Genomic DNA, 25,477 nt, shown 5'->3' with positions numbered 1-25,477 from the left:
CATTTTGTTTTGCAGAACTACCTTTGAAGTCTGCAACATAAATCAATGATCTATTAAAAATGACAAAATTGTTTCCATGTTTAGTAATGACCTACAGGCACAATCCATACAGCGGTTATGAAAGCATTCTCCGTATGCATGAAAGTGATCTTGCTCTGCCCAGACTGTAATATAAAGTAGGGAGCTTTCAACTACACACCGGAATGATGCTACAACTTTAATATCAAAACTGAATGACTGATGCCACTCTGAATGAGGCAAAATTGTTACTCTTGCAGAAGAAACACATAATTGATCAGCTAGTCTCCTGTCAACTACAAAACTTAGCAACTGATTAAAATAATTTGTAATTACAAAATTATGGGGTGGACAGTTTCACTAAATAATCCATACTTTGTCTCGCTGTTTATTTTGGTTCCAGGGTTTTTGTAACTCAGAATCCTTGAGTAGATCACATTAGGGTTTTGGTTGTTTAGCTTTTGTCCCCTTTTACACATGTAGTTCAAATTCCACTTAGATCAAATTGATTAGTTTTCAAATGTTTAGCATTTGTATTGCTAGGTGGTTGAGGTATATGTATCAAGGGTAACAATCCATCCCAAAGTGTGCAAAGCTGGTACAACTAAGAGGGATATCATGGCATAAAAATCAATTCTTCACATTGAATTCAAATTTATATCTATCTCAAGCTGTTTAATTTAGACCCATATCCAGACAAGTTTTGAATCAATCTGGAATAGTAATTCAGATCATTTCAGTTTAAATTGACCAAAATTCATTAATTCATAACATTTATTCAGTGTCTTTGGTTTAAATCAACTATTAATTCAGATTGAATGTAAATTTACATCAGTGTAAATGTGGTTTAAACAATCTAATGATCCTGAGAGAAGCACCATTATTTCACGACTGGTCTAATCCTCTTTTCCTTTGATCACCTCTCCATGAAGCACCTTCCTCCTTTGACGAAGCATATGGAAATAAAGTTGTGGAAAAACTTGACAGCAAAAAAGTTTGAAGGAATAAAATGTTAGTTAAGTGAATGCAAAAGGATGCAATCATATAAATTGTTCAAGGTTTTAATACAGCACTTGATACCTGCATTCAGCTAAATGCTTTTGTTATGGCTGCAGAGGTCATTCAGGAAACAAAATCTTTGCCAATGTAAATAATATCCACTCAAATGATTAATTTCAGATCAGTACCAATTCAAACTCATGCCACAAGTAGGCTGAAGCGTCAAATTTCATTTATCAAATTCCCTTAATGACATCTCCTGCTGTCCATACTCTCAAAATGTGGTATAACCCTTTGGAACTGAGTGAACTTTGTTGAATTTCAATAGCTTTAAGTGGAATAACAGTCTTTCAGATAGAAGTATAACAATTAGTTAGATTAAAAGTTGCATTGGCAAATGAGTCTACAGAGAGCAACCAAAGACAATCGATTTTTTTTAAGAAACATGCTTTGTGCAGAGACATACATTTGTAAGCAAAAAGACCATTATAGGATAAGATGGGCATTACATACAGACAAAAAGGTACGACATAAAAGGTAAGGCCACTATTTATCTCCTTACAGGAGATCTGAAGGTGTTGGCATTCCATACATGAGAATATGTATCACTCTCTTCCCAGCCTGAAAGGAATCTAAAAGAAACTTAATATCTTGGTTTCTTGCTCCTTAATAGACCAGGTTCACAAGCTCCAGCTAACCCAGTATCAGCTTATAATCAGGACCCCCAGAGGATTTATAAAATAAAAACAGAACATGCTGGAAATACTCAGGTCAGGCTGTATCTGTGGAAGAGAAACAGAACTAACATTTCAGAAAACCCTTCGTTAGAACTGGGAAGGAGATAAAAGCAGCTTGTTAAGCTGCAGGGAAGATGTCTCTGATAGGGTAAAACTAGGCATCATGGGGATAAACTGTAAACAGGGTTATTTGGTCAATGAGTGAATGGAAGTTTATCAGTCTGTGGCCTCCTGTACTGTTACAATGAGGCTCAATGCAAGCTTGAGGAACAGCACCTCAGATTCCATCTGGGCATGTTGCGGCCTTCTGGACTCCAAATTGAATTCTACAAATTCAGGTAACTTGATTTTTGTCTGTACCAGTCGTCCATCTGTGATATTAGTTTAGCTCGTTTGTTGTTTTCTTTTTCCTATTCTGGGTTTGGAGGACATACCCAGCCTGACCTGCTGAGCATGTCCTCCTGCTCCGCATTTCACAACTCTCACATTCTTTTGTCTATGCTCTTCTGACTATGTTCTCACTTTGTAACTGTCCTCATTCATACATTGACTAGATAACTTGGTTAACCTTTTAATCCCAATAGACACCCAGGTCCTACCCTCTCAGAGATATCCCCATCCCTTCCCCAGCTTCCCTGTAGCTTAACAAGCTTTATTTTTCTCCTTCTCAGTTCTGACAAAGGTTCTTTGACATAAAACATTAGCTCTGCTTCCACAGATGTGGCCCGGCCTGCTGAGTATTTCCAGTATTTTCTTATTTTGTTTTATATTTCCAACATTCGCAATTTTCCATTTCACTGGAACCCAATCTAATCACTGCATTCTACAGTTGTTCTTGAGCAGAAAGGAAGTGCAACCCGTGAGAAGTCAATAGGTTTGGTGGGACATGTTATAACATGGCCAGCCAGGTTAAAATTGTCCTTTTAAAAGAAATAGTAGTATCATACAGTCCCAATGGATTATAAAACAGTGTGATAGCATGGACAGCAGGAGATATCATGAAGGGAATTCAATAAGTGAAGTTAGACATTTCATTCTTAGCAGATAGGACTATATCCTAGTTTGACCATTTGCAGATCACATGAAAACAGGAGTAGTAGGAGTAGGTCATTTGGCTCTTCACGCTCACTTCATCATTCAATAGAATCACAGCTGATATCCAAAATCAGTACCCTCTTCCTTCCTTCTCTGCATATCCATTGATCTCTTTAGGCATTAGTACAATATCCAACTCCTTGAATACATTTAGAGATTTGCCTCAACTGCCCGTTGTAAAGAAGTCCATAGTTATATTTTTAAAAAAGATTAACTGATATATTTTAAAGGAATTCCAAAGTTAATTGAAACATTATCTCAACCTGAATCTTTTAAACAAATTTCATATTTACGTTTAATAATGCAACCTACAATTTCCACAGACACAAGTTATGCTTTCCCCCCCCACTAATAACTCAAAGCACTAAATATCTGCTAATTTTGGATTTCAACTTGAGGGCTAACTTATAGCAGGCAACATAATCAAAAATACATTTGTATATGAATATTTCTATTCAAAAATTGCAATTGTATTAATATATTAAAATAGAATAAAGACTAAAATATTTGCATTTAGTGAAACTTTTTTCTATTTTAAATAAACAAATTCTGACATAAATTGTGTTAAATTCTGCTAAGACCAATATTTTCATTGGATCACATCTGTTAGGCTGAACTAGATTCTGTTTGATCCATACCCTTCCTTAACATTTTAAGGATGGTTATCTCAATACGAATGACATGGAGTTTAATCAATAGGTTTTTACATACGCATCTATACATGGGTCAAAAATAAAGATAAAGAAATGAAAATATGCTAGTTAATTGAAAACAAAAGATAAACTAAGAAACCACAAGATTAAAAATTGCCCCAGAAGTACCACTAGGATTAAATTTTGGTTCTGCTTTTCTTTTAAAATTAAAATGATCAGTTGAATACACAAAACAAAACTTACGTGGTATATATGAAATCATCACAACAATAAGACAAGTGTAGTAGTCGAATGAGACATTGTATTTGTTCGGAAGTCTCAGAGAATATATGCCAGATTTCTTTACAAAAGGCAGGGCACCATAAATTGTAAGGAGTTCACCAACCACACCAATAGGATACAAGATGATAAAGAGGTTGTATCTGCAAACATTAATAACAATTTATTAAAAGCCATCATTTACTACACTAGATGAAAAAAATCACTAACACTTTTGAAAAGACTCAGAATAGGATCATTTGGAAAGCTTAACCAGAGATGTTTATGTCTTGTCAAATATATAATCAAAGTACACAACAACTAATGTTAGAAGTTGAGGTGCAAATAAATAGGTAATTAAAAGATAAATTTTTCAAGAATTGTGTGTTGCACTGCATTTTAGAGCAGCCTTACAAGTCCTGGACTCTGGTTCAAATCTACCCCAGATTGATGGAAATAATTTTTTGGCTACAAGACTTTCAGCAGTATCAGCAGTATACTGTCATTTCTAATTCAGTACTAATTATTAATGATATTCATCACAGCCAAAGTACAGTCAGAGTAGCAAACAAAAATTCCAGGTTGTCTGGCTAGGATTCAACGTACAGAGAGAAAATAAATCAAATCACAAATGGGACAAAACAAAAATCACAACACTGGAGCAGAATTGAGGATTTGACCCACATGTTTGTTCCAAAGCACTTATTTTCCTGATCTCAAGAAACATTTAAAACAAAAGTTCATACAGTTGAAAGTGTGACCACAAAGGTTTCAGGATGCTGATCTCCACATAAAGTAGCTACTGCAAGTGAAAGGAATCCTCTTTCTTTAAAAAAAAACATCCCACTGAGGTTTTTCTGTCACCTCCAGGTGTGAATGCTCTTAATTATTTTAATGCACCCTTTTACCCGTTTACCATCCACCTCTACAGTTCTACTTTAGAGTAAGGAAACCTAATAACATTCAGACCTCATTTGAGACAAATAATTTTTATATTTGAGTTTCCAACAAGAAGTGACGATATTTTAGAGAAAATCTAGAAAGTCATAATTAACATACGCGAACAAAACATGATTAACTCATGTTACACATCATCAGAAAGCTTGTGTTTAATGCTATGTTTCATGTCTTTTTTTTTAAAAAAGCATTTAATAAGTGGGCTATAGAATTTTTTGAAAGGCCCAGATTTTGGTCTGCACTAAACTGTCAGCACTCTCGTATTAATAATTAAGTGCTGGTAATATTCTGAAATCTTGAGTGACCTTACTAGCCAAGCTTTTCAGCCGTACCTGGTTGTGTGCTGCTCCATGGAATCCTGTGGTGGGGAAGAAGCTTCACTGTGAAGGGATGAGCTCCTTCAGATCCTGTGCCAAGTTAGATATTACAGTCAAACTTTAAGTAGAGCTCTGCCAACTGTCAATGGCTTTCAAGGGTGGCATTCTCCATTGAGTTGCTCAGAGTCCTGCCATTTCTCAGGGCCTCACTGCTGGATGCTGGGACACATTGGCCCAGCAAGTTGACCCCTTTGTATCCAGGTCAGTAGTTCAAGAGACCCTCAATCACAGGCAACAGGTCTGGGCAACACAGTGGCACAGCTAGTAGAGCTGCTACCTCACAGAGCCAGTGACCCAGGTTCAATCCTGTCCTCTGGTGCTGTCAGTGTTGAGATTGCACATTCACCCTGTGACTGCAGGGGTTTCCTCTGAGTGCTCTAGTTTCTTCGCACATCCCAAAGAGGTGTGATTTGTAGGTCAAGTATTTAGGAAAGTGGCAGGACCCGGGAGTGGGAAGGTGGGCTGGAGAGGGGAGGATGAGAATACAACAGGATTAATGCAAGATTTGTGTAAATGGGTGCTTGGTAACTGGTGCAGACATAGTGGGCTAAAGTTTCATGCTATACGACTCTAAGAACTCTATGAAATCCATCCGGAAGGGATTAGTGTAGTCACCATAGGACGGACATGGCAGTGATAAGGGGAATTCATATATATTCACTGATTCAGTATTCTATGACACAGGAGTTCCACAATGTTACATTTTGAGATATTTTGTTTAAAGCTAAATTAGCACAATTAAACTGATAGCATAAATTTTCCAGCAGTAATGTTAAATAAAGAAATAAATAATTTTGCCAAACATTTCCTTGGCTGTTTAAAAGGCAATTTACAACCACAAACGCATTGCAGCCAGTATTGTTAAATTCTATTATCTACCTGTTAAAATAATCGCTAAACTTAGAATAGTACAGCACAGGAACAGTCCTTTCAGCCCACGGTGGGTCAAAGGGCCTGTTCCCCCACGATTTTCTACACAATTTCAATAACAACAGAAAGCCAACAACCAATGTTGCCAAAAAAATGACTTAAAAAGGAATAAAATCTGTTTGTGATCACTTTAAGAATCATGCTAACAATGATTTTACTCCACAAGAGCTGCCATACTTTTATGTAACTCATTTTAATAGTAGAAAGATTGAGTGACAGTAACTAAACATTTTATGTTGTTAAATTGTCATTTCAAGAGCAAGTGCCAATGAGTTTAGTTCATATTAAATGCACCACTACCACAATCTGACAGAATGCACAGCAATCATAACAGAGACAGCAGGATGACTTAAGAACACAACACTAAGACCTTTGACCCTATAGCTCATGGTTGATATTATCTTAATTTCATCTTCCCACATGGCCCCATTTTTCTTGATTCTGAGTCTTCTACATTTCTGCTCACAGACATGGACTCAGATCTGGCAGCTCAAATCTTAGATGTCCATGAGCAGCAGCAGAAATATATACAAGTATGACCTGTAATCTCATAGTCCAGCATATCCGTCATTCCTTCATAATGATCAAGACAGGGGATTGGCCATGATTCAATGAGTGCAGAAGAGCAGTGAGCAACACTGGACATCCCTAAAGATGACGTGCGAACCCATTGAAGCTGCAACACAGGATTACCTGCTCGTTAAACACCAAAAGCAAGATGCAATAGACAGACAAAATCTATCTCACAACACAAATGAAGCTCTATAGTTTTGCCACATCCAGTTATAAATGCTGCTGGACAATTAAACACCCAATGGAAGGAGGCAGCTACAGGAACATCCCCATCTCCAACATGCAAGCAATATAGACTGAAGCATTCATAACCATGTTCAGACAGAAGTGCAGAATGATCCACCTCAGTTTGTGATCCTTACCGTCACATAAGTTTTCAGCCAATTTGATTCACTGCACATGATATCAAGAAACAGCTGAGAACATTGGATATAGCAAAGGCAATGGGATCAGACAACATCCCAGCTGTTGACTGAAGACTTGACCTCCAGAACTAGCTGAGCCTCCAGCTAAGTTGCTCCAGTCCTGTTACAGTGTTGGCATCTACCCAACAATGTGGTAAGATGTTCAGGTATGTCCTATTTGGGAAAGCACTACAAATTCAATCCAACTAATTACACCCGATCAGAAAAGTATTGAAAGGTGTCATTGAAAATATTACAAAGCTACACTCATTCACAAATAGCCTGATTGCCAATTTCCAGTTTGGATTTTGCCAGAAACTCTCAGTTCCCCACCTCATTCACAAACTTGGTCCAAATATAGACCAAAGAGCTGAATTCCAGAAATAAGGTGGGAGTCACTGCCCTTGACATAAAGGCAGCTTTTAATCAAATGCAGGAGCAAGGAATCCTGGTAAAACTGAAGTCAATGAGTATCATGGGCTTTGAAATAGAGTCAAATCTTGCAGAAAGGAAGATGGCTGTGGTTGTTGGTGGTCAATCATCTCAATTCCAAGGCATCACTGCAGGAGTTCCACCAGGTAGTGACCCAGGCCCAACTATTTTCAGCTGCTTTATCAATGACTTCCTTCCATCCCCAGGTCAGAAGTACTAGATGTTCACTGATGATTGAACTTTGTTCAATTCCATTGCATAGTTCCTCAGCAAATAAAGCAGTCCATGCCTGCACACAGGAAAGACCCTTACAACAGTCAAGCTCATGCTGATAAGGTGCAAGTAACATTCGTGCCACAAAAGGTGCAACAATCATCTCCAGCACCTGCAGTAGCCCAGGCAAATAACAGCAACCACTCTTCCAAAACCTGTGACAACTACCATCAAGGCGGCCAAGGGCAGCAGGTGCATTCCATCCTGACATGGATGTAGGTTGCAGACTATTTATTGTCACTGAGACTAAATTCTGTAACTCCCTCTCCAAGAGCACTATGTGAGTACCATTTTCAGATGAACTACAGCAGGTCACCATCATCTTCTTAAAGAAGTTGGGGATGGGCACTAAATGCTGGTGTTGCCAGCCACACTCTTCTCCCGAAAAAAAAAATGAAGTAACCAAAACTCACTCTCACTCGATCTTGAAGCTACACAATGACTAGGCATCCATTGCCCTCAGATAGAACATAGTTCATAGCCCTTTATTGTTGAAATATCTCCTTATCTTAGTCCTAAGTGGTCACCTCTCTCTGAGACTGTTGAGTTGCAGTTCTGGATTACAAGCTTCAGGGTACATCATCCCGGCATCTACCTTGTTAATCTGTTTTAAAATTGCATGCATTTCAGTGAGGTCTCCATGCATTCCTCCACCAATCCAGAAAGGCTTTGCCTTCTACCTTGATAGATATAGTGTTTATATCTATGCTAGTTCCTTATTCCTCATTGATTTCTATCTCTGCCACATTTGTCTTTAATTCCTCTATATCTAGAAAAGTTTTTCAAATCAATTACACCTCTTGTTTGTTTACTCTCAAATTCTGTTTCTATTCTCTATCAATTTTCCATTACTAAATTCCTCCAAATCTTTAGACTTTCTACATTTCTGGCAGCATTATAAATTTCTTCTTTTAAACTAATGTTATTCCTGAAGGGCTTTTATTCCTTAATAAGTAGTAGTATTCGTTGCAAATCACGGTACTAGTTATTTAAATGTTTGCCACTAGATCTAGTTTGTCAATGGTAATGCAAAGATTTGACCATCTACCTTAACTAATCAGCTCCTCACACCAAAGCAATTTGATTTTTGTTTCCCTGATTTATGACAGTATTTTTCATTAAACTGGTAATGAAAAAGTAGAGCAACCAAGGCACCATTAGCTTCAGCCATGATTTGATAGCAAATTGTGGCTCAATAATATCAAAATACTCTAATTCTCCTGTCTCATATCAAAACACATCTCTCCTACAATTTGCTTTCATATTTTGCTTTCCACTTTGTGGAACAATTTTAATTACTTTAAATACATGTATATTTTAAGAAATCATTTTTAATTTAAGCAATACATTCAAAATTATATTCCTTAATTATGAAGGCTTCATGCAGCCTGTTCCTCGCACATTTTGATAATTAATACACCAATTTCTCACAGCTTGAGTATTTACCAATTTCATTCCAAGTTAATATCTGCTGTGTATTCCTGAAGATACTTTTGCCTATCATTGATTGGCGTATTACATAACTGCTGATTGCCCAAAATTCTCCCCCTTAATCCATTCCATTGAAATCATCCACTTCTTTCTCCTTTTATTCTATATTTACAGTCCAGATATATTTTTACTTTTCTATCCACTCACAGTAGTACACAAAGAGTATTAAAAAAACCAGTAAAACCAAGAAAGAGCAACAGCAACAAATTAGTTCAGGAAGAAAATGACCAATTGCTGGATGAAATATTACACATAAAAATAGAGAAATAGGGGAATTGGGAAATACATCACAGCACCCTGGGAATGCCACTCAGTTAATGTAATGTCATACCAGACCAGCAAAATTTTCCCGCTGATACTTCATAGAAGTGCTCTATAAATAAACCTCCACAGTACAAATTTTATATTTATTTTGTTAATAAACCTTTTTAAAATGTTATTTACCAATTAAAGACCAAAAGGTATACTAAATATCACACATTAAACAATGTTTTGCAAATGTTTTCTCCCAGATAAAACATGCAGATGTAATCATTTGCAACGAAAGTCTAGTGTAACAGTAATACTTCAGACTGCCTCAGAGGATCAGAAGAAATGTATGAAGTGCATTCCATGACCAAAACAGGTGGTCTTTAAAATGGCAGCAGCTTAACATGAAACTTGAAGGACTACTATTTCAAGAGCTAATTACCAGAACCATCATGCAGCAAGCTTGCACAAATCTACATTATTTTCAGTCTTTACACATGCATATCTATTCCTTATGAAAGGCAAACAACATACATCATAATAACTTAATAAATGATCACATTTTGGAAGACTATTGTATCATGAGTAAGTTCATTCAACTGAGTTTAGATAAGTCTGCTACAGCTATCTTGTACACATCAAAATGACTTTAAGAGGACTGTAATATTGTCTGACAGGTGATTTATGTTTATTTTCAAATGAATGCTATATAATCATTTTACTGCATTAAAACACATCAATCATTATAATACATCAGTAGATCCAGTAATTTTTATATCTTCATAAATTATCATCTTCTCATTCATTCTCTTAGATAATGGTTACACCCAGCTTTCATTTAAAAAGGATATGACCTTGGTACACCTCCAGCAATGATATGATGTGTTACTGATCATCTAATAGCTATCTTCTGAAGTCCAAATCTGACAAGATTAATATACTTACAATGCAGGTTGTTCATTTCCAAGATCTCTTCCTGGCTAGACAAATTTTAACTACCTAACTTGCACTCATATCTCTGATCCCACTATGACTCATTATCTCCAATATCTTATCAGTTCTTGATATCTGAAAACATTCCATCCCCTAACTTATCCCTTCTCCCATTGACAGATCCTCTCCTTCTCTGCTAGCCGTCTCCAAATAGCTTTATTTTGTTTTGCACAATACTGCTTTGCAACCCTTCTGCAGATCTGCACAAGCTCCCTTTCATACCCTATGCCAACTACTGCTTGGCCACAAATCTCCTTTGGCTCTTGATTTCTACCTCTTACGTTGATGACTGTTTCTTCACCGCATCTTGCTCAAGTCTAAAGAACATCAAGTCTTTCTTAATGAAAAACACCATTGCTTTCCCTCTTCTGTGATATCCATGGTACCAACTCTATCTTTATACCCTTCCTCTCATGCATGTTTGAAAGTACTCTTGACGAAAGTACTCTTAGAGGCAGGGTTTATGAGCATTTGAGAAGCATAGGCTGATTAGGGACAGTCAGCATGGCTTTGAGAGGGGCAGGTCGTGCCTCATGAGCTTGATTGAATTCTTTGAGGAAAAACCAAAGCACATTGATGAAGGTAGAGCAGTGGATGTGGTGTACATGGATTTTAGTAAGGCGTTTGATAAGGTTCCTCATGGAAGGCTCATTCAGAAAGTCAGGAGGCATAGGATCCAGGGAAACATGGCTGTGTGGATTCAGAATTGGTTTGCCCAGAGAAGACAGGGTGGTTGTAGATGTAGCATGTTCTTTCTGGAGGTCAGTGACCAGTGGTATTCCACAGGGATCTGTTCTGGGACCCCTGCTCTTTGTGATTTTTATAAATGACTTGGATGAGGATGTGGAAGGGTGGGTTAGTCGGTTTGCAGATGACACGAAGGTTGGTGGTGTTGTGGATAGTGTAGAATGTTGCTGTAGGTAACAATAGGACATTGATAGGATGCAGAGCTGGGCTGAGAAGTAGCAGATAGAGTTCAACCCAAAAAACTATGAAGTGATACACTATAGAAGATCGGATTTGAAGGCAAAATACAAGGTTAATGGCAGGATTCTCAGCAGTGTGAAGGAATAGAGGGATCTTAGGGTCCACATCCACAGATCCCTCAAGGTTACCACACAGGTTGATAGGGTTGTTAAGAAGGCTTATGGTATGTTGGCCTTCATCAGTCTGGGTATTGAGTTGAAGAGCTGCAAGGTAATGTTGCAGCTCTATAAGACTCTGGTTAGACCACACTTAGTGTATTGTGTTCAGTTCTGGTCACCTCATTATAGGAAGGATGTGGAAGCTTTGTAGAGGCTGCAGAGGAGATTTACCAGGATGCTGCCTGGATTGGAGAGTATTTCTTATGAGGATAGGTTGAGCAAGCTGGGGCTTTTCTCTTTGGAGTGAAAGAAGATGAGAGATGACCTTATAGAGGTGTACAAGATGATAAGAGGCATAGATCAAGTGGACAGTCAAAGACTATTTCCCAGGGGGCATAATTTTTTGTTTTACACACACGGAGTGGTGGGTGCATGGAACACACTGCTGGTAGAGGTGGTGTTGGCAAATACATTAGGGACATTTAAGAGACTTTTAGATAGGCACATGAATGATATAAAAATGGAGAGCTATGTGGGAGGGAAGGGTGAAATAGATTTCAGACTATGATAAAATGTCAGCACAACCGTGGGCCAAAGGGCCTGTACTATGCTGTTATGTTCTAAAATCGATAACATTTCTTGCATCCCTTCACATACACTTCTCCCTTTATATAAAAGTAAGACAATGAGTAACTTTGGCATCACCTAAATGGCAGAGCCAAAGGACATATAAATGACAGTGGCAATAGGTCAGAGAAGGGATAATTAACACATCCTTGAAAACATCCTTGTAAGCAAGTGCTCAATAGAAGAGACACTATAGATGATGGAATCAGTACACGATCATGCAAATACAAGTGGCTTTCTTTTAGAAAACATTTTTTGATGTAATACATTTGACAAAAATGCCAAAAATCAGCTTGTATATGAGGACTTTGCACCTATGGCTCCTGAAGTGCTTTTCCATTAACACCATTCCTAGCCAAAGATAATAACTATTACTTTGATTAGTTAATAACTTCTTTATCATTGTGATGGAATTACCAGTTTAGCTGAAGACAAACTAAGGTCATCTAGTTCATTTTCCAAATTTTGTCAGGACTCTGCTTCCCATACTCCATCTGCAGAGTTACCCTTCAATCTTGCAACAACATACACTCTTCCTATTCCTCTCTCTCTCTCTACCAACAAACCCCCCCCCCACCATTTCAATAAATAATGCCTCTGAAAAGTTTCATTCATTACTTTAAAACACCTAATGCATGCTTATTTACATGTACTTCCCATGCAAGTGTACCAAATGCAAACTCAGTTAACTTTCCCATCACATTACCCCAGCCATAAACATTCTCTCCATGCAGGAACTGTTTAACGTGCATTTCTTGCAGCTCAGCATTTGGCTGTTCAGCTCTATAAAGACTTAATGTTATTCGGTTTATCTCCAAACATCTTCATTTTGAGCCTTTTGGTCTCACTTCATCATTTCTGGCTGTGTTATCTTTCTTTGGTACTTTCAGAAATAGTGTGCCAAATTTCCAATGCATTATGATTTGGCTGTAGTTATTTCCATGCAGTGACAGTGAGAATGGGTGCTGCTGTGTGGAGTTTGCACCATGTCAGGATTGAATCTAAGACCTTGGTGCTGTGAGGCAGCGTCTCTACTAGCTATGCAATTGTGCTGCCCAGTTCCCTTGTTTCCTTTGTGTGTATTCTCACTCTCTACCTGCCCTCAGTTCATTGTTCTTCTTTTTCTCTCTTTAACACATTGTGTGGATGACCTCTACAACTGATCACCATGGCAATCCTGGTCTCACCCTGTCAGAGATATTTCTTTTTTCAAATCCATCCCTTCACCATCCTCTGCAACTTTCACTTTCTCAGTCTTTGACCTAAAACTTTAACTACTGTGTCTATACACGTTAACAGACCTGTTAAATGTTTCCAGCATTTTCATTTTTTTTTAATTTCAGAGGAAGCCATTTGACTCAAAGCTATGCCAGCTTTAAACATTCCCATCATACAAAAAAATATGTGGGGCAATGGATAATTTTTTTTAAAATTAAATATCCATCAATTACATCCTCCAACCACCATCTACATCATGGGTAATTTACAGTAGCCATTTACTCTTAACAATCAGCACATCTTTGGGATGCCGCAGGACAACTGAAGCATCCGGGGGAAACCAATCTGGTCACAGGGAGAACGTGCGAACTCCACAGACAGCATCACAGGTCAGGATCGAACCCAAGCTGCTAACTGCTGCACCACTTTGCCATCCAATACCTAATTAATCAAATCCCATTCAAACTGTACTTCCTTCTCTCCCACCTGCAACATTCTGAATGCTTTTATTCGTTGCAAACTTTGTCACTTTGTTCCAATTCACAATTAAAGATCAAACTCCTGTCAGTTGCATCCTGTAATTTAATGGGGTAACATATTGAGAATATCTTTGTTGTAGAGTTAATGTTAGCAATGCTAGGTTTCAAATTTAGTAATGGATGTCATCAACTAATGAGGGGCTTCACTACAAGCCAAGTAAAAAATGTCCCAGCTAGTTAACATTACAACTACTTCAAAGATAAAAACCTGCTCAATGATCTTAATGAAATATAGAACTCAGAACAAGTCAGATAGCCAGGTTGTTAAAAATTGAACTTTGATATCCACTTAATATGTGCATACATAAAATTTTGCATCATTATACTCATTTATGGCCAACTCTGCTTATTATTTGCTCCATTTTTACCCTGAAAATGGCACCTCATGTTGAGGATACAATTCCACAGCCAGTTGCAATGATTTAAAACTTTGGCCTAGCAGCCTAGCTGAGAAAGATCATCACATTGGTATACAAGCTGACTTTTAACCAATCTCTTAACTGCAATAGATTACAATGACTGCAGTACAAAATCATCACTCGTGGCTTTTATATTGAATCATAGTACAGTAAATACATTACCAACTTAGAAATTGTTTCTCTGCCTCATTTCCAACAGTGTGACACAATAATTGTTTTACTGTTCGCCAATATTCTAAGATTAATTGCAAAGTAACTTCTATTGCACATTGTTTATTTGGAAGAAATTAATACATTAAAGAGTTGAATTTGTTCTCACTTCCTACGTTAACATCTCTTACTGGTGTTCATTTTCTAACAGAAGTAAAAGCAATTCTGTTCTCTTCGACTATGTACAATTTACCTTGGTAATTAAGTAGTTATTTTAAACCTAACTAAACTTTTGAAAGCCTGTCCAAAACTCAACTCCCACCCAGGTTGCTGATTGCACTGAAAGTGGAATCTATAGCAACTGGTGTTTAAATGACAGGTGAATACCTACTTAATTCACAACAACAGAATTAAGCTTAACTGTAGAGTTCAAAATTGGGTCCAAAATAGTATAATAACAATATAATACACTAAGCTTTCTTTGGAAGCCTACCAAGATGAATAAAGCAAATTTAGCAGTTAAGCCTTTCAACATTAGTGGGTCCTTCCATGTGATATTTTCCTTTTGACCTCCAGTCTAATATTTTTCCCCTCTCTGCAGGGGCTAGAAATCTAAAATATGAACAGAAAATCCAATATATGTTCAACAGGTCAGGCAACATATGTGCAGAGAAAATGAGTTAACATTTCAGGTCAATCACCCTTCATCAGATCTGAAAAATGAGAAAACAGGTGTGCTTAGATTGCAGAGAGCTGAAGAGTTGGAGAAAACAGATGGGATATCTGTAGTAGACAAAATTTGTCCAGGTAACAATTACTTTTGGTGACGACAGTGAGATAAAATTTAAAAAAGGGAACAGGAATAGACCAATCAATCCTTCGAGTCTGCTACACCACTGAGCAAGATCATGACTGATCCAACTTTAATATCAACAACACCTTCCCCCTTTCACTCCAATCCCTAGATTCCTTGGTAGTTCAAATATCTGACTACATTCAAGGCACAGGCAGGCAATGATTTGGCCTCCACAGCTCTCTGCAGGACAGAATTCCAAAGATTCGTGGACATTGAATAGTACAGCACAGTTACAGGACCCTTCGGTGGCACAATGTTTTGCTGACTAATTAAACTAGTAATTAAATGCCTAACCCAATGCCTTCTGCCTACAGAATATCCATATCCCTCTATTCTCTGCACATTTCATGTGCCTATCTAAGAGCCTCTTAATGCCTCTTGTTGTATTTGCCCGCCACTACCACCCAGGGGCAGTGCACTCAAGGCACTGTGCTTCTTTAAGAGACCAACACTACCTCTGTATCTCAAAATACCCTAGCGTATTAGCATGTGGAGAAGAAGAGCAATGGTGAAGAAGAAACACCACTCTGTGCAAAATACTTGCCCCACACATCTCCTTTGAAGTTATCCCGTCATGCCCTCTAGTATTAAACATTTTGACCCTGGAAAAAAGATACCAGTAGTCTACTCTATCAATGCCTCTCATAATCTTATAAACTTTTATCAGGTCTCCCCTCAACCTCCGTCACTGCAGAGAAAACAACCCAAGTTTGTCTAACCTCTCCTCATAGTACACGTTTTCTAATCCAGGCAACATCCTGGTAAACCTCTTCTGCACCCTCTCCAAAGCCTCCACATCATGGAGATGACCAGAATTGAATGCAATACTCCAGATGCAGCCTAACTAAAGTTTTATAAAGCTGCAGCATAACTTTGTATCTTGAACTCAATGCCTCAACTAATGAAGGCAAGCATGCCATATGCCTTCTTTACCACCCTATCAACCTGTGCAGCCACCTTCAGGGAGCTATGGACTTGGACCCCAAGATCCTTCTGTACATCAACACTGTTAAGGGTACTGCCATTAACAGTGTACTGTCCCTTTACATTGATCTCCCCAAAGTGCAGCACCTCACATTTGGTTATAATTTAAACTCCATCTTGCCATTTCTTTGCCCAAATCTGCATCTGATCCCACTGTATCCTTTGGCAATCTTCTACACTATCCACAATACCACCAATCTTGGTATTGTTTGCGAACTTACTAACCCACCCATCCACATTTTCATCCAGATCATTTATATATATCACAAACAGCAGAGATACCAGTACAATCCCCTGTGGGACACCACTTGTCACGGACCTCCAGCCAGCATAAGTCCCATCGACCACTACCCGGGTCTTCTATGGGCAAGCCAAATTCTAAATCCAAACGGCCAATTCATTGCTGGGTCCCATGCATTTAAATCTTCTGGATGAGCCTCCATGAGGACTTCGTCAAAAACCTTGCTAAAATCCACGTAGACAACATCCACAGCTCTACCTGCATCAATCATCTTCATCACCTCCTCGAAAAACTCAGTCAAGTAAGACATGACTTGCCCCACACAAAGCCATACTGACTGTCCCTAATTAAGCCATGGTTTTCCAAATGCTCATAAATCCCATCCCTAAGAATCCTTTCTAATAGCTCCCCTACCACTGACATGAGACTCAGCAGTCTATAGTTTCCAGGATTATCCCCATGTCATTTTTCAATAACAGAACAACATTAGCTACTCGGCAGTCCTCTGGGACCTTGCCTGTGGCTAGCGAGGACATGAAGATCTTGGTCAAGGTCCCAGCAATCTCATCTCTTGCCTCTGTCAATAGCCTGGGGTATATCCCATCAGACCCTGGGGATTTATCCACCTTAAATGTTCTTTAAGAGACCAACACTACCTCTTTATCTCAAAATACCCTATTGTATTAGCATGTGGAGAAGAGCAATGTTGGAGAAGAAATTCCTCCTCTACTCTATTTGAGACCGGTGATCCCTTAATTTGAAATGGTTTTTAAGTTCTAGGTAACTCCAGCAAATTGAATATCCTCTCTGCCTTCATACTGTTAATCCCCTCAGAATCTTATACATTTCAAGCTCATCTCTCATTGTACTGTACTTCAACAAGTATAGCCAAAACCTGCTCTTTCTTCATTCATCAACCCCTTTATCCCAGGAATCAAGCTAGTGAACCTTACCTGCACAAACTCCAAAAGCAGCATATAATTTCTTAGATATGGAGACAAAAACTATATGCAGTACTCCAGGTGCAATCTCACCATCATTCTCTTTTATTTAAAATTTCCATTGACTGCTTTGCTCTGCATCCAACAACCAACAGTTTCTCTGGTTTCTTTTCTCCCTCTGTTGGCACTTAAAGTAATTGTTACTTGGACAAGTTTGGTCTCCCTCTATCACACTCCTTGAGCTCTCTGCAACTTAGAACATACTTATTTTCTTATTTTTCCAGTTCTGATGCAAGGTCACTGACCTGAAATTTTGATACTACTTCACTCTCAACAGACATTGTGTATCTGCTGAGTATTTCTAGCACCTTTGGTTTTTGTTTGAGAAATACCGTATATTTGATTCATCTGTTTCATTTTGTTTTAAGGAACATGTACCATTAGTACAATTCTGTATATCTAGCCATCTTTGAAACTAAAGACATTGTTCTTTTGTAGCTATATTGCAAATGTATAAGGTCTTAACCTATTTTATTTGTGTGTTATACACAAGATATTTAGAGTAGACATCATGCATTCATACATGCACTTCATAACATGATGTTTTTATTATAAATAGCATACTACTCATCTTACTATGAATAATACCATAAGATATCACTTTTTAAGTCCAAGATTTAAAAGATGGATTTTAACCACTTTGCCAGTTTACGTTTAGTAGGACTTAAACCATCTTCGTTCATTCCAGGGTAGGAGAAGAAAGAATAATGTTATGCCAATTCTCAGATCAATAGAATGATTTGAAAATAATCTGTGCAATGTTGCTTTGTCCTGTACTATTCTTGCAAAAACTTGTTTGCCCTAATAAAATAAAATATATTTCTGGTTCCAAGGAAAGTTCTTTGCTTACAATTCACAATCCAGAGATAAACTGTGCAAAACAAAGACCAAGCTTGCATTTATTATTATAAATGGGTGTAAAGCAAGATAGTTGTTAAATAACTCTGCAATCTTTCTTTAGGTAATGTTACTTCAGCATCTGGAATACTACTGTTCCTGCAATTATTAGAGACTATAAATTATAGAGGCTATAAATTTCTTACAGATTTGAGCCACGTATTCACACAAATTGAATTTTTTCTCTAGTAACTCCAAATAAAGTAATAAACCATTTCAGCAAAAAGAAATTCAAAAGAATCACAGCAATACATGAGGGATATTACAACCGTGTAGACATCTCACCTCCAAGTCACTCAATCATCATAAAGCAATTTTACTAGAAAGCAATATCAGTAAGTATCTCTTGATGAAGTGTCAAAGACAATCTAATACTCCATATGAAAGCAAACAGGTGCAGGTTAAGCAATTTCATCTCAACTCATGACTCTCACAGCAAGTAGCTATTTCCTTCCACTTCATTACAGCTAAGGTTCCATTAGTAACTGCAGCACCCGGCATAAAGCATGCAAACCTTTACTTCACACACATCACAAAGCAATGCATACATCATCACTTTCTCCCACCTGGCCCATTTAATGAAGTAAGGCAAATGGTTGAGCAGTTTGAATGTGTAATAAGAATATCGGGTAATCTCTGTCACTGCCCAAGTGACCAGGAAAAGAACGACACTCTCTTCATTCTGTATCTGCAGATTTTTACATGAAGAAAATACAAGTTCAGCTAGAAAGCATGTAAATGATAAAGGATTTAGTGAAAAATGCACAGTTTAAAGAAATAGCTGTATACAAACTAAACCAACTGCTGTGCCTATGCCACTAAGATCACAAATTCTGCATGTTGTATTGTACGTGTTGATTCTGTAACATTTCACTTTATATATTCCAAAATATCTCCATATTTATTTGCTCCAAACAATAAGATTTTAGGTTAGCAAATGCAGGAAACACTCAGTGGATCAGGCAGCATCTGTAGAAAGAGAAACAGAGTTAATGTTTCAGATTGAAGATTCTTTATCGGAACTGAGAAAGAGAAAACACACAAGTTAGTTTTAAGCTGCAAAATGAAAGCAGGAATATAGAGGAGAAAGGGAATATTTGGGATAGGGCGAGGCCAGCGTTGCTGTGAGCTTAAGTTGTGGTCGACAGGTTAATGGTGGCAATTAGATTGTTATGATACAGACAAAGGAGGGCAACATTTTGCAAAATACATAACTAGTGGACCATACCCAGCTGGGCAAGCTGTGCTGATGGACAGAATGAGAGCAGAAATGGCCAATTCTAATACAGGCAGACAAAGTGAGTTACCTAAAGTTGTAGAATTTGATATAGAGTCCAGAAGAGTGCAATGTGCCTAGATGGAAGAAGAGTCTTTGCTCCTCAAGCTTATTTTGGGCCTCAGTATAAGAGTGCAGAAGGCCACAGACAGATGGCTCACAGAGGGATTCTACATCCCATTCCCAATTTGACAATTTTAGTTTATTAACTGCAGCATTTTAGTAACTGAATGACACAAAACTTGGAAGTGTAGTACACTATGAAAAGAGATAAAAATTTACCTCAGGAGAATAAAGGTTTTTTTTCCAAAAGCACACAAGATCTTAGCATTTACAAATATAAGCACAGAGATAAGGAAGTCACACCGAAGCTTTATGAAAGACTTGTTCAGATTACTGTGTCCATTTCTGTGCTCCACATTATAGGAAAAAAAAGGCCTTAAGAGATGGTGGAGAAACTAGACAGATTGCCCTGGCAAAAAGCCAGCATGAACTTGATGGGCTACATGTCCTGTAACTTACGATTCTGTGAACTGCAACAGGATTGTTTTGAAGCCAAGATTAGTAAAATATTACCCTACTCTACAGAATTAGGGCTATACCACCAACAGCAGGGATTAGGAAGGTGCAGACTTGTCTTTAAAGAAAATATGTACTAATATTATTTGACATCCAGTTCCTTTTCCTCCACTTAACAGCAGTACGACAAGTAACTGGGACAAGACCAACATGCGATTCAGTACTCAACGTATTAAACTTACCGGTCTTATACTGTGAACAACAAACCACACCATGAAAATTCTGGACAGGACTTGGACCCCAGTAACAAGCACCGAAGTTCGTACTATACCTAGAAACAAAATGAAAAATTACTATGCAATTAATAAAAACAAAATTCCACATTTAATACCATATCAAATCTACAACTTACTTACCTATTCCACAGTGCAGAATCTGAGGAGTAGTAAAAGAAAAGAACTGGAGTTTAATACAAACAGGTAAAATTGGTATTGCAATGGCTAGCAAAAAATACCAACAATTTTTACCTCTAGCAATGCAAAAGTCTGGAAGAACTTGAGTGTCTTTTGTATATTCCTGTACAATCCCTTGTGTGTTCCTTTTTGGTAAGAAAATCGTATCATGGCCACAGCCAGTACCAGCCATCTTGAAAGAGAATAACATTATAAGATAAAAAGCAAAATGGTTAAATTTAAAAAAAACATTGTTTTATTTTTAAAAATTAACAGCTGACAGAAGGAAGATTCTGCTCTGAGAAAGTTATATCACATTGCAAACAATATTTTTTTATGCTATCCTAAATTTAGGTAGAAGTCACAAAATAAAAATGGTAATTATAGAAGCATACAGCAGGTTGGTGACCATATTCATATTTAGGGGTGATATCAGGAAGCAATGATTCATATCAACAGGGGTGGAAAAGCTCTTGAAGGTAGGCCAGTTGTTAATCTACCTGTTACTCATTACTGCTGATCTCTAATAAGACACCAGATTACTGAGGTGCTTAAATTACCATCGATTTCATGGAATTGTTTCAAAACCTTATCTTTGCAATAAATTTTAATAAGAAAAAGACATCCCTATATACTCACAATAGGCAAAATATAACAAGTACTTTTTATTTTAATAGACAATTGTGACAATAGTCATCCATTATATAGTCTTAAATTGACAGCAGACCAAGCCATAAGCATATCAAAATCTACAACTCAGTTTTCAATGAGTCATACAAATCTAGTTGGTAAAATCCCATTAAGCCACCTGCTTGGGACTTTGGTGGTGCTGGACCATGGATTATCCTGACCTTTGGATGTTATTTTATGAATACTCCAATAACTTTTAATTCACTTTTTTAAAGAAAAAAATGATGCTATACCATAGTATTCCAGTGATACAGGCAAGTTTAAAGGGAGGACAGCCGACAGAACCAAATGAGTTTAAAGAAAGCACAGGAGCCCGAGCTGTAGCGAGGGGAAGGGGAGGGCTGAAGTCCAAGCCCCAGCGAGGGGGAAGGGGAGGGCTGAAACCGGGATTGCAATGAGTGGAGCAGAGCACGGGAACCAGGACCTATGAGGGTGGAAATTGTGAACATCTGGTGAGCCAAATGCTGAATCGTCAGGATTTCCAAATGGTCGTACAGCAGGTTACTGGAGTTTTACTGTGCTGTGCTTTTTAAAGAAGTAATTGTATCGGGCAGTGGTTTGACCTAACCCTCTCCAGCTGCTCATAGCTGAAGCCTTAACAAGAATCCAATTGAAATTACATCAATATCACTACACCAGAAGCATTTAAAAGAATGTAATTTTTAAGGTTCTCAGAAACATTTTAATATGAAAAATACTCCTTGCTTTACAAAACAGGATACATTTGTCAGAAAAGATTTGTGCTGATACAATTTGCACAACTCAATTTGTATTTTCTTTATCCCAGGAATCATGTGTCGCTAAAGCACCATCTTTTCAGCTTTGAGATCTGGATTTCAAAGTATCGCATAATTACAGTAAAGCTTTTATTTTTTTCCTGCTCACTTGCTATTGGATGTACCAATCCTGTCTGATGTTTGAGAAATCATAGCTCAAGTCACAAACAAGCACAAGTGTGGTCAAATTAAAACAAAATGTCTGCAGAAGCTGCTAATCTTACTCAAGTACATATGGAAAGGCAAAGGAAGATTTACAACACTGCAAGCTGGAGTAACAAACTGAGAGGAGGAAAAAAAGGCACCTTCATAATAATATCAGTATCCAAAAGTAAAAGGGCTTTAACAACTTTTTTTCTTCCTCACCTAATTTAACCCTGCCACTGAGATAAAAAGAACTTAATGTTCAGGAGAAATGTGAATACTTCCAACCACCCATCCTCTCCCAAGTTTCAACACTATCAATTGGTACTCCATCCCCACACATCCTCCAAGACCAACTTTCCTCCTCCACCATGCCCTGATCTTACCCCTTCACCATCCTGTGGATATGCTTGATTGCACCTGTCTCCAATTACCGCCACAATACAATTTCACCTAATTGCCCAGGACTGTCAGCAGTCATTCTGTCTCTAGTTTACCACCTGGCAGTCCTTTGGGAGATAAAGCATAAATCACAAGCCATGAAATCTCAGAGCTGAATTCAGCAAGACACTGACCTCCAATACTTCAAGCTGCTGAATATAGCCTGGTATAAAGATGTGCAACACTCCCAGTACCATCAGGTAGACTTACTTAGGCTCCAACTAGGAATTGTAGATCCCAGTTCAACATCTGTGAGAACACAGCATTTATTCTAGTGTCTCTATAGTACCTGCCCTCACCTCTGCTCCTCCCTCCCCATATCACTAGTAATTTCTAGGGTAGGGACATGTTCGGCACAGCTTTGTGGGCCGAAGGGCCTGAATTGTGCTGTAATTGTTCTATGTTCTATATACTGAAGACGAGATTGGCACTGTAGCAGCCTGGGTTGACATGGTGCTGAGGATAAAAAGAATAGCTCAACATAACACCCATGAATGATTTAATGAAAGTTGTTTTGATGAGGGGGTTGATCAGAAAAAAAATAGGCATTAGACCTAAATAATGTTTGCCACGTCCCTACTTTGTCTACAAACAGCAGCAGAAGAATGGAATACACAAACCCTACACTTAGGATTGCTGATAACCAAGAAAGTAATCCAATTCTACATCTCCCTGCTTCTGTCACTACTCTACTCCCCCATTATGTAGGCACATATTTATTTTTTCCCGCCCACTATTTGTCGTCCTCATCTACTACTTTTTCTTTTTATACATTCTCTTCCCACTCACATTAATCCATTCCACAATTTTCTTTCTTCTTCTCCTCCTCTTTCATGCATCTTTCCTTCCTTGCATATCTGGGTCCAGCTACCCATCTGCTACCCAACCTTGCTTGATCTATTTCATAATGTACAAAACATTAAAAAAAATTTAGCCAGTTATATAAAGTTTAGTTGAGACACAAGAGACTGTAGATACCTGAACCTGGAGCAACACACAGATGCTGCTCAACCCATTGAGTTCCTCCAGCAGATTGTTTGCTGTTACATATAAAGTTTAGTATATGGGCTGCACAGATCTTCCTGCAAATTTTATTCCAATAGGTCTTGTTGCATCAGTGGCTATTAATATTAAATGTATAATGCAATTTGACTCACACCAGCTACTATTTCAGTGTTAGTACCTTGTATGTAACTGGTCAATTTTTCTATCAGATTCAGAATCCTACAAAATTGCTCAGAATGCTTAATATTGATTATCTTCATCTGACAGTACATCTCCCCTACTGAAATTTCCAAATTATGACATTACACACTCACTGTATTAATTTCATAAATTAAGTTGCATTCTATATCATATAACGTCTTCTTCAAAGAGTTTGTTTAACGATAATCAATTCTATCTGAAGCCTAGGCTTAGAACAAACATATTAAAAGTGAGTTGGAGTTTGTGGAGGGGGGTACATGATGGAAACTCAGGGATCTCAGGAGGCAAATTATTATGTGAATGGATAGAAGTTCAAAGATAATAAAGGAAGGATAACAGATATTAATAGAAGGTCAAGAGAAAAGACTCAGGATGGAATTGAGGAGTGGTATGGGGGAGTTAGAGTAATAGTTGTAGAAAGATTTGGGGAATAAAGAGTGACTGTGGGAGAAAGCGAGAAGGAAAACATTATGCAGCCTCCACCATAACTTCACCCAAAGTCCAGGCTGAAAAGATTGGAAGCTCCTTTCCAAACCACTTTACATAAGAACATAAGAAATAGGAGCAGGAGTAGGCCATCTGGCCCATCGAGCCTGCTCTGCCATGCAATAAGATCATGGCTGATCTGGCCATGGCCTCAGCTCCACCTACCTGCCTTTTTCCCATAACCCTTAAATTCTCATACTATGCAAAAATCTATCTGTGTCTTAAGTATATTTAATGAGGTAACCTCTACTGCTCCCCTGGGCAGAGAAATCCACAGATTCACTCGTCTCTGGGAAAAGCAGTTCCTCCTTATCTCAATCTTTCTTCACAGGCTAACCCCATCATATCCAGTGAACCTTCTCTGCACCACCTCCAAAGCCTGTATATCTTTCCTCAAGTAAGGAGACCAGAACTGCATGCAGTACTCCAAGTGTGACCTCACCAGTGCCCTGCACAGTTGCAGCATAACCTCCCTGCTCTTAAATTCAATCCCTCTAGCAATGAAAGCCAACATTCCACTTGCCTTCTTGATAACCTGTTGCACCTGCAAACCAACGTTTTGCGATTCATGCACAAGCACCAGTTCTGGTCGCCTCATTATAGGAGAGATGTGGAAGTGTTGGAAAGGGTGCAGAGGAGATTTACCAGGATGCTGCCTGGTTTAGAGAGTATGCATTATGAGGAGAGACTAAGGGAGCTAGGGCTTTACTCTTTGGAGAGAAGGACGATGAGAGGAGACATGATAGAGGTGTACAAAATATTAAGAGGATTAGATGGACAGCCAATGCCTCTTTCCCAGGGCACCAATGCTCAATACAAGAGGGCATGGCTTTAAAGTTCAAGGGAGATATCAGAGGAAGGTTTTTTACCCAGAGAGTGGTTGGGGCATGGAATGCGCTGCCTGGGGCAGTGGTCGAGGCAGGTACCTTGGTCAAATTCAAGGGCCTGTAGTGTGCTGTACTGTTCTATGGTTCTGTAAGCACTCGTAAGTCCCTCTGCATAACAGTATGCCGTAATCTTTCACCATTTAA

The 25,477-nt window shown here is 38.2% G+C and overlaps 1 protein-coding gene across 1 annotated transcript in view; it reads right to left on the bottom strand.

Moving 5' to 3' along the window:
* Positions 1 to 914: 914 nt before the first annotated feature.
* The window catches only part of hacd1 (3-hydroxyacyl-CoA dehydratase 1), a 34,800-nt gene continuing 10,237 nt past the window's right edge, over positions 915 to 25,477 (bottom strand). The window contains exons 2-7 of the mRNA XM_052016583.1: positions 20,779 to 20,896; positions 20,668 to 20,686; positions 20,494 to 20,582; positions 19,023 to 19,144; positions 3,746 to 3,924; positions 915 to 997 (exon numbers count right to left, since the gene is read on the bottom strand). Coding sequence (XP_051872543.1) covers positions 915 to 997; positions 3,746 to 3,924; positions 19,023 to 19,144; positions 20,494 to 20,582; positions 20,668 to 20,686; positions 20,779 to 20,896 — 610 coding nt within the window. The remainder of the gene's footprint in view (positions 998 to 3,745; positions 3,925 to 19,022; positions 19,145 to 20,493; positions 20,583 to 20,667; positions 20,687 to 20,778; positions 20,897 to 25,477) is intronic.

The sequence above is a fragment of the Pristis pectinata genome, chromosome 5, assembly GCF_009764475.1.
Source record: "Pristis pectinata isolate sPriPec2 chromosome 5, sPriPec2.1.pri, whole genome shotgun sequence".
NCBI lineage: Eukaryota > Metazoa > Chordata > Chondrichthyes > Rhinopristiformes > Pristidae > Pristis > Pristis pectinata.
Note: the sequence above shows the minus strand (reverse complement) of the source record. Positions and strands in the feature narration are given on the sequence as shown.